Source organism: Pseudopipra pipra, chromosome 2 (genome assembly GCF_036250125.1).
Source record: "Pseudopipra pipra isolate bDixPip1 chromosome 2, bDixPip1.hap1, whole genome shotgun sequence".
In the NCBI taxonomy this organism is placed as follows: domain Eukaryota; kingdom Metazoa; phylum Chordata; class Aves; order Passeriformes; family Pipridae; genus Pseudopipra; species Pseudopipra pipra.
In genome coordinates this window covers 117,997,424-118,010,084 of record NC_087550.1, presented here as the reverse complement: position 1 = coordinate 118,010,084, position 12,661 = coordinate 117,997,424, and the positions used below count along the sequence as shown (strand labels likewise).

At 49.3% G+C, this 12,661-nt stretch overlaps 1 protein-coding gene across 1 annotated transcript in view; it reads right to left on the bottom strand.

Moving 5' to 3' along the window:
• The window catches only part of RUNX1 (RUNX family transcription factor 1), a 95,392-nt gene that overhangs the window by 67,129 nt on the left and 15,602 nt on the right, over nucleotides 1-12,661 (bottom strand). Inside the window, exon 3 of the mRNA XM_064647120.1 lies at nucleotides 2,649-2,753. Within this exon, the coding sequence (XP_064503190.1) occupies nucleotides 2,649-2,753 (105 nt within the window). The remainder of the gene's footprint in view (nucleotides 1-2,648; nucleotides 2,754-12,661) is intronic.

Here is a 12,661-nt window from a genome sequence, read left to right as displayed (position 1 = left end):
CCTGCTTCACTGGGGAGATTTTTCAGGGACAATTCAACCAAAAAAAAACCCCAAACAACAACAAAAACAAAACAACAAACCAAACTAAATAAAAAGCTTTACCCTGCCAGCAGTTTTTGTTTGAAAGTCTGTCCTCAGGTCCAAAATACACGGGTCAGATTTTTCCACTAAACACATGCAGCATCCTGGTGCAGCTCAGGCAAATGAAGGCTTGAGAAGAAAATGTGAGTTTTCTGAGCTATTTTAGTTGCAGTTTCAAACATTTCTTTTCTAGAGAAGTGGGCCCAAGCTGTGAGTCTCATTCTCTAGTGGGTGTTTGAGTCCTGCTGTTCTGTCCTCCCGGGATAATTCCCACTCAAGCAACAGCCAGAACTTCTGCCAAGGGTGCAGGAGGAGTGCAGGACACCAACCACAAACCACAATTTACATTTTGATAAAAGTATGAAAATGCCCCATTTGGGTTTGTGGCTGAGGCCAACAAATGCCTCTGGTAACAGGCACAAGCTCTGGGAGCCCAGCACAGGGAGGACATGGAGCTGCTGGAGAGAGGCCAGAGGAGGATCCCAGGGCTGGAGCAGCTCTGCTGGGAGGAAAGGCTGGGAGAGCTGGGATTGTTCAGCCTGGAGAGGAGAAGCTTTGGGGGGAACTGATTGTGGCCTTGCAGGGCCTGAAGGGGCTCCAGGAAAGATGGAGAGAGACTATTTCCAAGGGCTGGAGGGACAGGACAAGGGGAATGGCTTCAAACTGTCAGAGGGCAGGAATAGATGGGATATTGGGAAGAAATTCCTGGTTGTGAGGGTGGGGAGGCCCTGGCCCAGGTTTCCCAGAGAAGCTGTGGCTGCCCTTGGATCCCTGGATCCAAGGTCAGGTTGGATGGGGCTTGGAGCAAACTGGACACCTTCCACCAGCCCAGGTGGCTCCAAGCCCCATCCAACCGGGCCTTGGACACTTCCAGGGATCCAGGGGCAGCCACAGCTTCTCTGGGCAACCTGTGCCAGGGCCTCCCCACCCTCCCAGCCAGGAATTCCTTCCAATATCCCATCTCACCCTGCTGGAGCTGCTCTGCTGGGAGGAAAGGCTGGGAGAGCTGGGATTGTTCAGCCTGGAGAGGAGAAGCTTTGGGGTGACCTGATTGTGGCCTTGCAGGACCTGAAGGGGCTCCAAGAAAGATGGAGAGAGACTATTTCCAAGGGATAGAGTGAAAGGATAAGAGGGAATGCCAGAGGGCAGGGATAGATGGGATATTGGGAGGGAATTCCTCCCTGTAAAAGTTGTGAGAGGCTGGGAGAGAGAGAATTCCCAGAGAAGCTGTGGCTGCCCCTGGATCCCTGGAAGTGTTCAAGGCCAGGTTGGACAGGACTTGGAGCAAGCTGGGATGATTTTTCAGATCCCTTCCAACCCAAACCAGCCTGGGATTGAATGTTCTCTCCCCGCACATCTGCTCCCCTCTCCCTTCACCCCCCAGACACAACTCCCTGCCCTCACCACCTGAACAAAACAACTACCTGTGGGAAGGGTTTGGGTAACTCCCTGGGGATATCAAACCCTTCATCTCCTCCTTGTACTCCATTCCTTCAAAAATAAGAGAAGAAGGAGAAGAGGGAAGGTTGGCTGGCTGAGCAAACAGGTTCTCCTGAGCTTTGCCACAGCATGAGGCACGGGGAACTCAGGAAGGACATGGAGGGGCTGGAGCAGGTGCAGAGGAGAGCAACGAGGCTGGGGAAGGGACTGGAGCACAAGTGTTGTGAGGAGAGGCTGAGGGAGCTGGGGCTGTTCAGCCTGGAGAAGAGGAGGCTCAGGGGAGACCTCCTCACTCTCTGCAACTCCCTGACAGGAGGGGGGAGCCGGGGGGGGTTGGTCTCTTTTCCCAGGCAACCATCAGCAAGACAAGAGGGCTGGGTCTGCAGCTGTGCCAGGGGAGGGTTAGGTTGGAGATTAGAAAGAATTTCTTTGCAGAGAGGGTGCTCAGCCATTGGAATGGGCTGCCCAGGGAGGGGGTGGATTCTCCATCCCTGGAGGTGTTTAAGGACAGACTGGATGTGGCATCAGTGCCATGGGCTGGGAACCACGGCGGGGTTGGATCAAGGGTTGGACTGGATGATCTCAGAGGTCCCTTCCAACCCAGCTGATTCTGTGATTCTATCATTCTGGGATTCTCTCATTCTATGATTCTATGAACTCCATGAGGCAACAACCTCATGTCCTGTCTCAGGCACTTATTTATGTTTGCAGGGTGGCTGAGCTTGAAGGCTCGGATCAATGACATATTGGTTTCCAATGCTTTAAGATCCTCTTAACATCTGAAAGGCAAGACTAGCAAGAAATGATGTGTCAGGTATCCTCTGCCCACCTTTTCCCAGCATCCCTCCTCTCAGCTCTTGTCTAGGAGCCAAGTCAGCTCTGGGGAGGTGCTTCAGAAAAATGCAAGTCACGGCCTGGACCAGCTGGACACCAAATAATCATAAACCAAATAATCATAAACCAGATAATCATCCCTTTGGGAAGGGATGATTAAAGCCATTCTTAGGATAGCTGTGGCTTCAAACATTCCCCCTGCTCCACGTGCACTGGATAATGCTGGATTTCACCAAGCCCTGCCCTGATCCACCACCTTATCCCCCTGGAAATGCCATCCTGAGCTCACTTACTTCTGGGTTCCCGAGGTCCATCCACTGTTATCTTGATGGCTCTGTGGTATGTGGCTACTTGGGGGGGGTTGGTGAACACCGTGATTGTCAACGTGAAGCTTTTCCCTGCAACAGGAAAAAAAAAAACAAAAATAAGCAACAAAAAAAAAAAGATGTTACTGAGAAAAGAGAAACTCATCTCTGGCACCTTGAATGGCACTGAAACATTTCAGCTGAACATAAAGCTGTGCCCAGAGAGTGGGGTGTACAATCCTGGTGCTGGATTCGTTCCCCTCCGTGGCAGCTGCTCAAAGCTTCCAGGGGAAAGGAATTAATTTGTATTTAAATGATCTACGCTCTGTTTGTATATATAAAAAAAGGAGGTTACCCCTAACAGTTGGAGTTGATCTGATATGCATGACTGCTGGGATGTTATCTGTGCTTTCTGAAGGGGGGTAGTTCAGGGAGGCTCAGAAATCGTGGCTGACTCTTCCAGAACTGCCACGGGAATCTGGAGCAGCAGCACTTGTGAAAATGAAAGAGAACTGGGTGCTCAGATCGTAAAATCCCACACTTTGTGGTCGAGGCCACCAGGAGATCAACTCCATATTGTGACCCAGAACCCTTTAAAAATCATCTACTGCTGCCATGCCAAGAAACAAGGGAATGGAAAATAATAATAATAAAAAAATCCCTGCAGCTGGTCCACAGAGAATTAAAACAATTTCTGAGGACACAGCAGAGCATAATGCTTATTTTCTCTATTATTCAGCAAGAAAACCATGAAGGCTTCTTCCAAACTGTTATGTGCATGGCATAGCTCTGAGCTGGGGAAAGTGCTGCTGCCCCTGGATTTACTTCTGGCTTTTTTTAAATATCAAAAGCGACGTCCAAAGCGTCTTTGATCAGCCCTGATCTGTGCATTCATGACAACCTTGGCATGGGCAGCAGTGCAAACATTGCCTGTCAGCAGGCTCAGCACACTTCTCTTAGCATCACAGAGGACTCAGAGGCTGCCAGAAACCATTGGTATCAGCAGGAGACATCAGGGGACATCACCCCAAGTTGGATAACCAGGAACTGCTCTAAGAAAATTGAGGTTGCACATGGAGATCTGCCTCTTTCATTTTACCACTTGGCTCCAGCCCTCCTGAGTGCTGAGTTAGTTCCTTTCCAAACCTTCCTATTTTTATTTATTTACTTTTTTTTTTTTGCTCCATTTAGCTCCATAAATAAGGATAAATTTAAATATTATCCCCCCTCCCCATATGCATTCCCTTGCAATTCAATCCTCCCCCTGATGCAGCTCCTGCCCTGGTGCTGATGGGCTGCAAGGGCAGCACACACACCCAGGGCTGCTGGGAACTGTCCTCAGCACATCCCTGGGAATTTGGGATGCATTCCCCCCACCCCAGGGGGGAGGAGCCGTGGGGAGGTGAAGTGTCTTGGCTGGGATCTCGCAGGAAGCCCGTGGCCAGTGATGGGAATCCCTAAATCCCACTGGAATCACAGCCCCAGAAGCTGGAACACAAATCCCAGTGTCTTCCCACCTTCACATCCTCACCAGAAAGCAGTTCTGGGGATGGAAATCATGGCTGCAGAAGCCAAAATGATTCCAGATCCCTGAATCCCACCCACTCTTGGGTCCTACATCCCCCCTGAGCGAGGATGGCTCTTGACATTCTTTAAATACCAATTACAGCTTTACAGCTTGATTAATCTCACCCTGCCAGCACAGCAGATCTCTCTATGAGGCATCAGCAACGAGGTTTGATAAACTTCCCTCCAAAAAACTTTACCACCCATCCCATTAGACTTAACAAATGTCAGAGTCCTTCTTTCCAAAATCTAATTTCTCTCTAGCCTTATATACAACACTCAGATCACTAAGACTGAAAGAACCTTGAAAATACACTTTATTCTCTTTACTAATCTGCAGTATTTCCATCTTGCTTCCAGTTTGGTTGTTTGTTTGTTTGTTTTTTTCTGACAACTCTGCTAGAACACGTAGTGAATTTATTTCTTTAGGAGGCTCTCGAGATGTTTCTATATACGAAATAAATGCAGGAAAAAACCCAAACAACAACAGTGAAAGGTGGTAAAACATGGCCACACTACTAGTCTCTAGAATAAAGAAGAGGGAGGTGAAGTAACTTCCAAGATTTTCTGCAGAACAGACAATCCCTGAGCCCGTGTGAGGCTGTGACACGAGCTGGCAAGAGCAGGAAGACACTTAACTTACTTCTTGTTGACAGAAGACTATTCATTAACCACATACTGGTTAACCACAGGCCTATATAACCATAAACCTCTGTGTCACTCACTGCTCTTACCAATAATTCTGGCTGGGTGGTTTTTTTTTTTTCCTCTGGTTGTTCTGTTTCATCTGCATTCGCCTTTATTAAGTGGTTTTATCACTTCTGCATTATTCATCATTTATGGGGCTGGTTGACAAAGGCACATTTAGATTGGAGGCATTGTCAGGGAAATGGGTGTTTTATGGCTGTACCTGTTTTGGGATGACAGCAGCACCATAAAACTCTCCTCCTTCCTTTAATGTGTTACGATACAACCATAAAACAGATTTTATTTTCAAACACGCTTGCATAATCCACTTACACATGTGTGTACACCTACAAAGCTGAGCCAGACAGCCCAAGAGGGACTGACCTCTCTGGTGGCTGAAAAGAGGGACCAAACACCCCCAAAAAATCATTCTGAAACTCTGGCCTTGCTTGGATGCCCCCGACAGCCACGATGAGGATTTTGGTGATGTCCCGGCAGTCGCAGCCAACCAGCACGAGCCAACAGATTCCCTGGGTTAAACATTCCCATAAATCCATGGGAAACCACTCACAAATGAGCTCAGGTGTGTGATCCATGCCCCAGGAAGCTGTGGTTGTTGCTGTGCCATCCCGGGAGCCTTTGGAAGGGCGAAAGGGCTGATGGGTGACATCAAGCTGTGCCTTGTTGGGGGGGAAAGAGTCACTTCAGCCACTGTGCCCCTCTCTGTGCTGTCCTAATATTGGGCACATGGCACCTCAAGAGCACAAGGATTAAATTGTCAAGAGGTTGGGAGCAGGGCTCTGCCTTTGGAAACCCTTCCCACAGACATCAGGGCCTCGTAGGTGTGAGGGCAGAGCACAGGACTCACTTCTTCCACCTGCTCTTCCCTCCCAACCAGAGCAGGAAAAAACTGCTTGGTGATGTTTGTTTTTTGCAAGAGCTTTAAGGTCAGAACCCTTCCCCAGAAAAAGGAATGGAAATGGAAACAGGAGCATTCCTGGCCGGGACACAACAGTGACTTTGGAAATGTTGTCTGGATGCTGTTGGTGGGTTTGTCAGAAGTGCCCTCAAGAATCATTGTTGGTTTGACAGCTGGAGTCAGAGAATTCCAGAATCACTGAGCTTGGAAAAGACCTCCCAGAGCTTTGAATCCAAGCTGTGCCAAATCCCCACCTTGTCCTCCAGCCCACGACGTGGCACTCAGTGCTCTGGGCTGGGGGACAAGGTGGGCATCGGGCACAGGGGGGACTCTGTGGCCTGGGAGGGCTTTTCCAACCCAAATAATTCTGGGATTCTCTGAAATCATCTGCCAGAACCTGCTCAGCAATACTATTCCTGGACCACCAGGAGGTGAAGATCAACCTGATGTGGGAAATGAGCAACCTGGGCTGGTGGAAGATGTCCCTGCCTGTGGCAGGGGGTGGGACTGGATGATCTTTAAGGTCCTTTCTAATCCAAACCATTCCATGATTCCACAATCAACCTCCAAGAAGGAAGCATCTGATGGTGCTGTGCCTGAAATACAGGAACTTGGAGCCTGCATCCCACCTGCATCCCAGAAGCTGGAAGCAGAAGGAGCAGGGAGTTCCCACCTGCCACGATTCCAGTGGTCCTCCAGAGCAGCTGGGAAGGGCTCTAGAGGGAGCAATAGGCTCGTGAGCTGAGGGCCCTGGGAATGGTTGAGAGGAACCAAGGGGGAAAAAAAATGACTCCCCGAGTGACAACAGGGTCACATGAAGCTGCTGTGAGAGGCTTTAGTCATCCCTGAGCAGTGTCATGATCAGCTGGGGCTGGAGGAGGGGGAAGGAACACTTAAAATATGAGTGGCAGCACAGGCAGATGCAGAAGGGAGTGAGAACAGACACAGTACAGGGGAAGAGAGGCCACAAGTCATTTAATTTTAACCCACTTTTTGTCTCAGAGCCACTGATTGATTCCACTGGTGAAGGTTCATCCCGACAGAGGAGAGGAAAAATGGAGTTAAAGCTTCAGGAGTTTGGCCACGGAGGAAGGAAAAGGGAATTCAGGCCAAGGGATGAGGTTGATGCAATCACTGCCTTTTTTGCTTTTGGGATTTGTTCTGCTGATGGCAGACGTGCCATGTGATTTGTTCAGTGGTTTTTTGCTTTTGCTGCTTTTTTTTTTTAAAAATAAAAAAGAATTGTTGCGGTGAATCATTAGATAAAAGGAAGAGGAAAGAAAAGGAAAGGAGCCAAGAAGTGTCTGTGCTGACAAGGACAAAAGGTAGGGGTGGAAAGCTACGAAATGCATTGCACAAATGCAACACAAATGACATTACAGCCATTACTGTGACATTAGGGGGAGAATTCCAGGTTTGAGTATGACAGATTAGGGTTTCTTTTTTTCATCCAGCCCCTACTTTTTAGTGCTCGTGTACTTGTATCAAACCAGGCCAAATGATCAGTTTGATCCATCTTTGCAGCTTCTCACAACATCTCCCTGGGGCATCTGCCAGAGTCAGGATGTCCCCTGCATTTTAATAACATGTCTGGCTGCATCCCTGGGCAGGATGCAACACACACCCACTTCCACCTCCATTCCCAAACTTCAGCTGCTAAAAATTAGGGCCAACTCTTGCTGTTCTTATCTCTGAAGCCCCTGAGCGCCCCAAATCTAATCAATAGGATGAGAAAGGCCAAAATAATCCGACCCTTCATTAGTTAACTGCTGCTCATCAGATTTTTGCAGGTGTTCAAGCTGCAAAAAGCCTGAATGACTCCAAATTCTGTGCTCAGATGGGGCCTTTTTTTTTTTCTCCTGTCCCCTGTTGGCGGTTTTGAACAGTCAAAATAAAACTTTGCCTGTTGTGTTTGGTCCATCAGAATAAAAAAAAAAAAAAGAAGCTGCAGCTGGAGAAAGCAGCATCAAAAAAAGCAACATGATTTGTTTACCATCAGCACCACAGACACCACTGAATTTAAATATGAAATAAACCCGTTATTCACCTCATCTGCCACCACACTGGAAATGGTTTGTAAATTCTGAACCCCACAGGCCAACGGCCCAAACAGAGAAATGGGAATATGGGGAGAGGGAGAAAATCGGGGTGTTTGCCCAGAGAAATGCAAGGGAGGCTTTGGAGCCCCTGCCAGTACTTAAAAGGGCACCAGGAGAGCTGGAGAGGGACTTTGGACAAGGGATGGAGGGACAGGACAAGGGGGAATGGCTTCAAACTGAAAGAGAGCAGGTTTAGGTTGGATATTAGGAGGGAATTCCTGGCTGGGAGGGTGGGGAGGGAGTGGGATAGAATTCCCAGAGAAGCTGTGGCTGCCCCTGGATCCCTGGAAGTGTCCAAGGCCAGGTTGGATAAACTTGGAGCAACCTGGGCTGGTGGAAGGTGTCCCTGCCCATGGCAGGGGGTGGCACTGGATTATTTTAAGCTCCCTTCCAAGCCAAACCATTCTGTGATTCCAAGAGCTGCCCATGGGAATCAGCTGCAGGGGCTGTGGAGCTGTTTGTGTGTTTTTAGGGATGTTTTGCAGGTGTCAAGTGGGAGATTTGGGAAGTCCACCCCCTTTGCTGCTGCCAAGGCAGCCTGGCTGGGCACAAAGGTGCCCTGGTGAACATTTCTGTCGAGTGTCTCACTCCAGGAAGTTCCTATATCTGTGTTTACACAGCATCTACTTACCCAGAATGAAATCTCCCCCGTGCTCAATCAATGGGGGTTTTGTTCTGGGTTTATATGGGGCCAAAAGTGGCCCTGCTGCAAACCTGGACCCAGCTATGAAATACTGATTATATTTTTTTTGCAATAACAGCAGAAAACCAGCTTGATTTTGCAGGACCATGGCTGGTGCTGGCTTTGCCCCTTCCCTTTCCTTCCCAGCTCCCTGCAGCACCACTCAGTGCTTATCCAAGACATGCACTTCACACTCTTTTTCTCCCTGTGCATCCTCCAAGCTTTTTTTTTCTCTGGCTAACAACTCAGAAGCTGTGGTGGAGAGCAGCAGAGCTGCCTGCCTGCCCTGCTGTGGGATTCCCAGAGCTAGAAGTCCAGAAGAAGGCTGTGGCTTGGGGTGGAATTGTCTCAGAGCATTATTTTGGTGAAGCCAAAATCATGGTACCCAGCCAAAATACCCCAATTATTTTGGTACATTTAACCTGAGGCGACACAGGGACTATATTAAGCAGCCAAAATCACAGCACTGAAATCAAGCAGCATTAATAGAGCCACTGCCAACCTGAGCAGGCACTAAAATTGGGGTTTGCCTCTATCTGGGTGGGAGGGACAGTCCCTGATGGTCATTTCCCCTGACAACCTGCTTATTTGGGAAGTCCAAGGCATAACCCTGAGCTTGGAAGCTGCAGACACGAAACATTTGCAGCAGCAGACACAGGAGCTGCTTTTACACTCGGTGTCACTCACAGCTGTTAAAATAAAGCTGACTCAGGCCCCGAGCAGCTGCTCCAGCAGCCACGTGCTGGTGAGGCACAGCCAGACCTCTGCAGGGCCCTTGTCATCAGGTGCACCAGGGATGCTAAAAACCTGTCCCTGGCACCACGTGCTTCCCTTTGTACTGGAGAATTCCCAGGTGTGGCTTCCCTGGAGCTGCCAGGGGCCGGGATCTTGGATCTTAGCTCGTGGAAAGACTCCAGGAAATGCCTGGGAGGAGCCTCAGGTAGATCCTGGAAGATGCAGGTTTCACAAAAGGAGGAAAATCATCACAGGCAGCTTCCTGCAGGAGTCTGGAGCTGCTGGCCAGGATATCGAGTGTCGAAATTGAGGGATGGAAAAACTCAGGGAGATCCTCAGGGGAGTCTCAAGTGGATCCAGGAATATAGAGCTGCTACCAAAAGAGCAAAAACATCTTGGGAAACTTCCCTGGAGTAGTCTGGGAGTGCTCCCTGGGATCTCAGCTCCCACGAGGGGATGTGAGGGAAGGTCCTAACGTCACTTTTCCCCACTTTTGCTGCAGTGCTACCAACATTCAAATCCCTTCCCTCAGGAAAAGAGGAGAACATCTTCCTGATGGGATAAACAGAAAATGGCAGCACCCAGCATCCCCAAAACGTGCCACTGCCTATTTAAACCCCACATTTTTGCTCGAATGCTGCTTTTTATCCATTACCAACACCTTCAGCGTTTCACCCGAAGCCCTCGGAGCGGTGACAGTCCCTTGCAGGACAGGGATTGCTCACAGTGTCAAGCGTTGCAAGGGTGGCACTCAGCTCACTCAAACAGCCCCAGTTTCTCTCCCTGTGGTTTTTTTGGGGGGGCAGATGTTTACATTTTCATCTGACAAGGGGCTGCGTGCAGCCGGTTTCGGTTCTGCGCCGAGGAGAGGTTTCACTTCCCCGTCCGTGTCAGGACGATCCCGACCTCGCAGGGGCCTCTGTGCTAATCCCTGACAGCCTGACAAAGTGTGTCAAAGTGCAGTGCACTGCTGCAGGGCACCTGATGGCCCTGCTCTCCTCGAGAAACTTGGATTTGGAAGGCATTCCTTGGAAATGTTCACGTCTATAACGCATCGGCCTCAACCGGGCTCCTCCTCGTTCCCTCCCTCAGGTTACGGCTTCTGCTGCTCCGTGGAGTTTTTCCTGTGGATGTGCTTCAGCAAAGATGTCCCAAAAGCACAGTTTATTCTGACTAGAGATAAAAAAATGTGGCAGTTGAGGATAAAAAAATGTGGCAGTTGAGGAGCAGGAGACACAGAGGGTGGGCAGTAAGCGGTGTGACCGTTCAGCAGGAAGGAGCTGCAGCAGAAGGCAGGGAGGAGAATAACCCTGGGAACCTGGGAGAGGACATAAATTTAACTAACTGAGGAGAAGAGACAAAGGCTGAAGAGATTTGGGACCCTGGTGACTAGAAGGAGGTCTCTGAAGACAGGATGTCCTGCAATAGAATCATAGAATCATGGAATGGGTTGGGAAGGAAGGGACCTTAAAAAGAGCTCATTGCAACTCCCTGCCATGGGCAGGGACACCTTCCACCAGCCCAGATTGATCCAAGCCCTGTCCAACCTGGCCTTGGACACTTCCAGGGATCCAGGGGCAGCCACAGCTTCTCTGGGCAACCTGTGTTAGGGCCTCCCCACCCTCACAGCCAGGAATTCCTTCCCAATATCCCATCTAATCCTACTCTCTGTCAGTTTGAAGCCATTCCCCCTTGTCCTGTCCCTCCAGCCCTTGGAAATAGTCTCTCTCCATCTTTCCTGGAGCCCCTTCAGGCCCTGCAAGGCCACAATCAGGTCACCCCAAAGCTTCTCCTCTCCAGGCTGAACAATCCCAGCTCTCCCAGCCTTTCCTCCCAGCAGAGCTGCTCCAGCCCTGGGATCCTCTTGGTTCCTGCTCTGGCCTCTCTCCAGCAGCTCCATGTCCTTGCTGGGCTGTTCCCCAGGGCTGGAGCAGCTCTGCAGGGGGGTCTCACCTGAGGGGCACAATTGTCACCTTAGGGTGACACCCAGTAGCTGACACAGCCCTGAGTCCCTTTTCCTGCCAACACCAACAACCCACAAACACACAAAACCACCGGGAATCCCCCTATTTTGGGATGTTGTCCTGTGTCAGAAGGGAACTATTTCGAGCTGTGGCAGGAATTTGGCTGCCAGGAACATTATTTGTACTTCAGCCTCCCAAGGCCCAAGTCCTGTGTAAATGCCAACTTTCAGGCTTTGTGGTGGAGGTGGTTTATGTGTAAGAGTCCCAACAGTTTTTCTTGAATGGCTTTCCCTTCTGCTCTGAAAGACAACCCCAGTGACCTGTTTGAAGTGAACTTTTGGGGTGAGATGCCTTCTTGGACTCCAAGCCCACAAATCAAGCTCACCAAATGGATTAAAGCATTAAAACACAGGTGTGGGGGGAAGGAAGACCTTTTAATGGAAAAGCCAAGCAGCCTCTAACTCTAAGTGGAGCTGCTGCAGTAACCACTATAAAATTCTTATGAACTTGGGTGGAGACAATAATTACAGCACAGGAAGAATGAAATGCTATGGGGTGCCTGGACTGCACAAGGAGATCTCAGTTTAAGTCTTTAGAAGCAATGCCCCTTGTTAAAATATTTTTAAGGCTTGAAATATATATATATATATATATATATTCAATATGTGACACTAAAGTTTGGACACAAATTTGGAGAGGGTGGAATTATTTTTTCCCCAGAGATGACTCCAGTGGAAATCTCTGATGATTCTGTGAGTGGGCTGCACCAAAACTTGAATTTCTGCTCCCAAGCTGTGACCTACTACTTATTAAAGAATTTTGATTTTTTTTTTTCCCCTCGGTGCAAAATGATTTTTGCTTTAAATTCAGTGCTCAGAAATGACTTGGCCTCCACAAAGCTCTGTGAGTGGAATGAAGAAACCATCCTTCAGCAAAGTGCTGTGTCACTGCTGAAGAGTTCAGGGAAAGGGAAGAACAGCAGCAGGAACACCAGAGGGAAAGGAGAGTTCAGAATGAAACAACTTCAGTGCAGAGCTCCCACCTCCTCACAGAAAATGCCTGGGGATCCTTAAGCCTAATGACAGTCTCGAGCCCAGCTATAATTTCAGACCATTCATAAGCTTTTTTTTTTGAGGTAGAAATTATCACCCAGACTTTATGGGGATGACAGAGCCATGAGGAGGTTACGGCCCAGATTCACGAGGGGATTTAGCTGTCTGAAGTGGGATTAAGCCCAGAATTACACCCCTCACCCCTCCCAACCCTGCTGGTGCCCGGGGGACATCGGAAGGGGCTTCCCCTGCCAAACAGCCACAAGCCCAGCAGCTCAGTGTGGTCCCAGCCCACGG